General features: G+C 43.4%; 1 protein-coding gene across 1 annotated transcript in view; it reads right to left on the bottom strand.

Moving 5' to 3' along the window:
* LOC103744804 (ATP-binding cassette sub-family A member 17-like) overlaps nucleotides 1-7,342 on the bottom strand; it is a 112,732-nt gene that overhangs the window by 23,366 nt on the left and 82,024 nt on the right. Inside the window, 2 exon segments of the mRNA XM_008846654.2 lie at nucleotides 496-654; nucleotides 5,889-6,108. Of these exon segments, the coding sequence (XP_008844876.1) occupies nucleotides 496-654; nucleotides 5,889-6,108 (379 nt within the window).

Here is a 7,342-nt window from a genome sequence, read left to right as displayed (position 1 = left end):
CACAGTGCTCTCACACACACACACACACAAACACACACACACACACACACACACACACACACACACACACACACACACACACAGAGTACATGGGAGGATATGCACAGCTTATATGCAAATACTATGCTATCTTATATAAATTGGTGACTATTGCATAATTATAGCTGAGTGAGGTAGCACATGATTATAATCAAGAAGTAGACACAGGAAAATATTTGTAAGTTCAAGCCTTGCTTGGTCTAAATAGTGAGTTCCGGGACAGTCAGGAGATACATAGTGAAATTCTATATCAAAAAAGACCAAAAACATAATGTATAAATTATATCAGAATAAAAATGATACAAAAAAAATTTTTTGGTGTTTTTGAGACAGTCTCCCTGTAGTCCCAGCTGGCCTGGAACTTGCTATGTAGACCAGGCTGGCCTTGAACTCACAGAGATCCGTCTCCCATGAGCCACCATGCCCGGCAATACTTACAAATTTTACAGTACTTACAAACATCATTGCAATCGGCGTCACTCAGGTTCTTAGCAGTGCAAAACTTATTTAGTTCAAAGTTGTAATACAAGTTGGAAAATGCCATGCCCAGGCAGTGCCCAGGAAGTATTAGGAAAATATGATCCAAGGAGTGTGAGAGTTCTGGGTAGCCCAGATCTGCAAAGAGAATAGGAAACACTAATTTCACGTGAAGGGAAAGCACACCTCACCATCTCTCCTAACTCACCTCTTTGGTCTGAACCATCATACACCTGGGTCTCCAGATCAGAAACATGGTTTCCCTGACCCCTGGTATTAACTCTCCCTCTATTCATTCAACCTTTAAGCCAAGAGTATTTTTATTTGCTCAGTTCCTTGACTCACTTTATTTCCATTACATTTCTTCTTGTAGGAGAACCTGAAAGAGCACAATGTGTATAAGAAAATTAGGGCTCTCCCTGGCTACAGCAGGGCCATGTGGTACAGTGGAAAGGCAGAGGGAGGTGGGTTTGAAGTGAGCTGGGACCAGAAAGTACAGGCCTAGGAGCCAGCTATGGAGTTACTGGACTGTCTTTTTTGTTTTTTCCTTTTTTTTCCTGTACTGGAGATTGAATCTAAGGCTTCACACATGCCAGGCAAGCACTAAGCTAGATATCCAGTTCTGGAATATCATTATATAGTCCCTTCCTCCAGAGTTTATGGAGACTGAATTATTATTAAGGGTCCCTTAGAAGAAAGGATGATTCCCCATATAAAAGCAGAAGGAAATTATAAATCAAATTTTAGGTAAAAAGAAAGAAAGAGGGGCTGGAGAAATGGCTCAGTGGTTAAGAGCACTTGAAGCTCTTCCAGAGGACTGGAGTTTGGTACCCAGCACCCAAGTCAGATATCTCACAACCACCTGTGTGTCCTAAGCATCCTGTTTCTTCTGAGGGGCGGGGCCTGCTGCAGAGAATTGACTGTGGAGAGTTATCATTGGAGGGAGGGGCTTTTCTGCACCATCTTGGACAGGAGCAGGGAAGGTGTTCGGTGGCCGGGTGAGGGGGAATGGAGTGGCCCAGCATTTACTGACCTGGGGCGAGACTGCGGGCCCATGAGGCATGGGTGAACCTTAGCAGTGACTATGGGTAGGCCACAGGAGTGATCTGAAGTGGCGGGCTTGCGATCTGGATTGGTGGGCTCTGAGCCACTGTGCAGAGCTGGACACAGGGTGTTTGTTTCTTTGTGAGTTACCCCTCCCCCAATGGTATAAACTATAATAAATTCACATAAAGATATGTTATATGGATTGTCTGATAGCGCCCAGAGCAAGAGACCCTGAAGAGACTGAGGGCAGTCAAACAGAGAGTGGGAAGGAGAAAATTTAGTGGGACAAATTGGCATAGTTGGCAGGATGGCAGGGCTAGAAATGACAAACTGCAGACACTTGGAAAAAGCTAGAGAGCTGATGGCTGTGCTGATGTGGATTTTACAATGGATTATAAAATATGTAACTAAAAAGGGGCCAGCCATGCAGAATCGTGGGGTACAGCTGTGTTGTAAATGTGGGGGTATATTGTGGGTATGTGAAGATTTGTTCAAGGTTGTGAGAGGCTAGAAAAACTTTTATTGGCTTTGGAAACAAAGGGAGAGCCCAGGGAGGGGGCGTGGCCACTTGCATAATAAAAGATGTGCCCCAGGCAGGGGAAGCTGAAAGGGCTACAGAGGTCCTGGCAGATCCAGTTGCAGAGCTTGAGAGAGGAAAAAAAACTGGACATTTTAACTTGTGTAAGGCCCAAGGACTCAGAGGAAAAGTCAGTAATAGTAAAAAAGATGACCTAAAAATAAAAGTAGCTAAAACTGCCCCTCAGAGTCAACCATTGCTACAAAAGGGAAAAAAAGCTAACAGTGCTATAGCTAGGAAATATTCCACACTGGAACTGTTAAAACTAGTTAAAACTTACAAGCAAGCAACCAAAGAGCCCCTAGCCACATGGCTTGTGAGAGTATGGGACATGGGAGAAAATGATGTCAGTCTAAGTCCTTCAGAAGCTTCACAGCTGAGTTATATAACCACCCATCTGTCCTTGTGATTATAGGCTGTTCAACCTAGGCTAATGCAGGGAGAGCAGTCCTTAATGGGGTGGCTGGTTGAAGGCATTAAAGATACACAGTTGTCACCAAGGGAGACTAACATGATTAGCAGGGGCTGGAGAACTAGGTATGAAAAAAAGCAATATATGATGTCCAGTTCACTGGGCCAGATTAGACTGTGTTCACCAGAGATATGAAAGAAAGCTTAATTCAACTGGGACTTTGAGAATGGTATGGGGCTTTAACGGTTTTGCTAAGCCTTTAAGGGGACAGGATCTTTGTAAAGTGAGAGAGGCTTTGGCAAATCTAAATGATTCTGACCAGCATGTAAAATGTGTCTGTAGAATAACAGAACACCCTATAAGAGATATAAAAAAGACCAGACAGAAGAAATGGTCCATTTGGGTTACCGGAAGATAAATGTGGCAAGACTTATGTCAAGCCCAAATTTCCAGAGAAAAAATGGATAGAAAACCAAATTCAGTACTAAGGAGTTTCTGGAAGGCTTTAAAACCTGGAAGAACAGTTTACAAAAGGCATTTAAAGGAAAGGATAATACCAAGAGACTCCATGTAAAATCCCCCAAGTGCAAAATGACTCCAAAGGGATAACTAAAGATGGTAAAGAGCTAACCAAATTAATCCCTCATACCCATTCTATGGTACCTAACAAGGATCTATGGAGAAACAGTTAATATGAATGGATAAAACCTTTCCATGCTATGTGAGACCTTGTCTATGATTGATTTAATATATAATGTTAATCTTCCTTTGAGTGTTTTACAGATGTGAAACCCATTTGAAAGATACCTGAAGAAGCAAAGGCCAGCTATAGCTGTAAGATTCTTGGGAATTTTACGGTTGGGTAAGATGAAGACAGACTCCTAAACTATACAACTGCTAAGAAAATCTACAGTACCAGGGGTGGGTTGCCCCCCTATGTGCTGTTGGTCAGAGAGAGATCCTAGAGGTCCTCAAATTCACCAAGGCTATTGTCCTTAATGTCAGTTGTACACTAGAAAGGTCAGTAAGGCCATGTTGCTGAAGACACTGCATGATGTGAGTGCAGGAGAAGAAGAAGAGATAGAGCTGAGACTAAGTAAAAAAAACTCCATGCCACTGGATGGATGACGTTCATATTGCCAGAAGGTGCTATGCAGATGGTTGGTTGGGGAAGAAAGGATCCCCTCTGATTCTACTCAACAATGGACCCTGCATGCTGCACACTATGGACATGGCAAGCAATGCCTGCAAATGCAATAATGGCTCGACCAACATATGTACAACTGATAAATTTCTAATTAAATAAGGCCCGCTCCTAGGGGTGGACATCTCGTGCTGTAGACCAGGCCAACGCCTTGTGTTGAGAAAGGCTACAGGCCCTAGCAGGGACAAGTATACTGTTTAATGAATATAGTACTTCTACTGGGATATCTTCTAGGCATTTGCATTTACATTCGTGTTTGTTTAGATGTGTCTACTTCCATTTGTCTTTTTTTGGGGGGGTGTTTTTTATTTTTTGGTCTTTTTGAGACAGGGTCTCCCTGTAGCCCCAGCTGTCCTGGAACTCACTATGTAGACCAGGCTGGCCTTGAACTCACAGAGATCCGCCTGCCTCTGCCTCCTGAGTGTTGGGATTAAAGGTGTGCACCACCATGCCCAACCTTCTATTTGTCTTTATAGGGAAACACCACTGAGATAAATCAACGGCCACAGCTTAATGACCAATAATGGGGAAGCCCAAGAAGTCACTATCTCGCCATGATACAAGAGCGATCTCCCTACATCTGTCACCCCCTCTGAGGCTCAGACACCTTAGCGGAAGATTGACGGAAAGATTGTAAGAGCAGAGGAAAGGGGTGGAGTGTGTCCTAAGCAGCCTGTTTCCTTGAGGAGTGGAGCCTGCTGCAGAGAATTGACTGTGGAGAGTTAGCTGAAGAGGGAGGGGCTTTTCTGTGACATCTTGGACAGGAGCCCAGAAGGCACTCGGTGGCTGGGTGTGCAAGAATGGAATGGTCGGGCATTTACTGACCTGGGGTGAGACTGTGGGCCCACTAGGCATGGGCGAAAGCTAGCAGTGACTATGGACAGGCCACAGGAACGATCCAGAGTGGTGGGCTTGCAATCTGGAGTGGCGGGCTCTGAGCTGGGCACCGGGTGTTCATTTCTTTGTGAGTTACACCTCCCCCCAACAATATAAACTATAATAAATTCACATAAAGATATGTTATATGGATTGTCTGATAGCACCTGGAGCAAGAGACCCTGAAGAGACTGAGGGCAGGTCAAACAGAGAGTGGGAAAGAGAAAATTTAGTGGGACAACCTGTAACTCTAGCTCCAGAGAATCCAATGTTCTCCACAGGCACCCACACACATATGCACATACAAGCACACAGACACACATAAATAATAAAATGAAAAAAAAATTTTTAAAGGGAACTTAGCCCATTTGTCCAACACTAGCTCAGATAGAGACAGTAGCATAAATATGAAAATACTTAGGTGTGGAATAATAACTAAATCTTAGATTCCTTTATCCTATACATTTACCAAGAATTCTAGCCCCAGCTGGCCTATAGTCTAGGCTGGCCTCTATCTCAGAGAGATCCACCTGCCTTTGCCTCCTGAATTCTGGGATTAAAGGTGTGCCCTACCACACCTGGCTTAATTCCACCTTTTTTTTTTTTAAACAACAGAAAGCTATATTTTAGAGAAATGCATGGATCACAGGTGGACAATGATTTATAAACACATAAGTCAATGTTAGCCAGGGGCCAGATCAAGATAAAGAACTTCACTTCAGAAAGTTCCTACTCTGTTCTTTTAGTCAATCTCTTTCTTTCAACCCAAAGGCAACGCTTTTACTGATTCTGTCCTCAGGATCAGGTTTTTTTGTTTTGTTTTGTCTTTTTGAAGCAGGGTCTCCCTGTAGCCCCAGCTGTCCTAGAACTCACTATGTAGACCAGGCTGGCCTTGAACTTACAGAGATCTGCCTGCCTCTGCCTCCCAAGTGCTGGGACTACAGGTGTGCACCACCACACCTGGCTTCAGGATTAGTTTTGCCTCTTCACACTAGACATAGCAGACATTTTTCTCAACATTATATCTTGGTATTTAGCTGCACTATTCTATGTTCCTTTTTACTGCTGAACACTAATCTACTGAATGAATGTGGGTGAATGGCTCATCCATCCACCTGTAAATGTGTTTGAGGCACTCCAGTTGGAAATCTTTAGCCTACAGCAACCATCACTTTCTCAAAGGTCTTTAGTGGACACAGTTACAATCGCTGCTAAAGGAGATAAATGCTTTGTACAATATGCAGATATGACCTCACCTCTTTCACCAGTGACTGAGATGAGCACGATGGGGCAGATGCTCAAGAAGGTGAGCATGATGGTAAGCTTAACACAAGCAGTACCAGGACTCTCAAAAGAGAAACTGACCATATAGATGAGGGGGATGACAGCCCACCAGTAGAGCATCAACATTGAGACTACAGCCAGGATGCTGTCGCGGTGTGTGAAAGCTTCTTCATCGTACCATAAAAACACCAACTTAAAAGGGGAGAAGGAAAAATTTGGAAAAGTCAGTGAGAGCCCATCACAAACACTAAGAATATAGTAATTTCAGTTTTGATTGATTTTTTTGTGTGTATGTGGGGGGAGGGGTGCTGCTTGTATGCCAGAGGCTTTTGTGTGGACTTCAGAGGACAGCATTCTCCTGCCACTTTGTAGGGTCCAAGGATTGAACTCAGGTCATCAGGCTTGTGAGCAAACATCTTTCACTGATGAGCCATCTCACAGGCACATAGTCTCAGTTTAAAAAGTAATGTCTTAGTAATATTCCACAATCATTCTTTCTTTCCCTTATTCATCATGAACTGATAAGCAAGCCCTGAGGTCCAGTCTCAGAATCCTGCACTGAGTATCAGTAGCATAGTGCAAAGGGATGCAAAGATGCTTACAAAACACACCTATAGAACAAAGCAAGAAGTTATTCATTCTATACAAAATAATCAGACAACCCTGAACTACTTGATTCAATTACAACCAAATACTTCAATGTCTGCTCTCTGATGATTTTTTTTTTTTTGAGACAGGATCTCACTATGCAGCCTTGGGTGGTCTGAAATTTGCTATATAGATTGGGATAGCCTCAAACTCAGAGATTCACCTGCCTCTGCCTCCTGAGTGCTGGGATTAAAGGTGTGTACCGCCACGCTCAGTCTGATGATCTATTTCTGATTATTATATGCATTTCTCCAAAACATTGCCTCTCACTAACGAGGTAGCAGATCTTTGGGTGCCACATAAGGACCGTAGAACAGGTCCCTTTGTTTATGAAGATGTCAGAGTTGAATCACCTTTTACCAGGGTATGCTGGATAGCTTCAGTTGTCACACTTGACACACCTGGGTATAGGGAACCTCAATTGAGGAATGTCCTCCATTGGAATTGGCCTGTGGCCATATCTGTTGGGGGAATTTTCTTGATGACTGGGTAATGTGGGAGGCAGCCCACTGTGGGTAGTGCCACCCCTAAGCAGGTGGTCCATGGTTATAGAAGAAAGTAGGCTGAGCATAGGCCAGGGAACCAAGCCAGTAAGCAGCATTTCTCCATGGTCTGTGCTCCAGGTTCCTTCCCTGATTTCCTACCTTGGCTTCCCTTGATGATGGACTGTGGGCTGTAAGCGAAATAAACCTTTTCTTTCTCAAGATGGTTTTGGTCAGTGTTTTTTTCTTTTCTTTTTTAAAATTTATTTAGGTCAGTTTTTTAAAATATATTTTTA

The sequence above is a fragment of the Nannospalax galili genome, unplaced genomic scaffold, assembly GCF_000622305.1.
Source record: "Nannospalax galili isolate Female #2095 unplaced genomic scaffold, S.galili_v1.0 scaffold471, whole genome shotgun sequence".
NCBI classification, from domain to species: domain Eukaryota; kingdom Metazoa; phylum Chordata; class Mammalia; order Rodentia; family Spalacidae; genus Nannospalax; species Nannospalax galili.
This window is presented reverse-complemented; position numbering and strand designations above follow the sequence as displayed.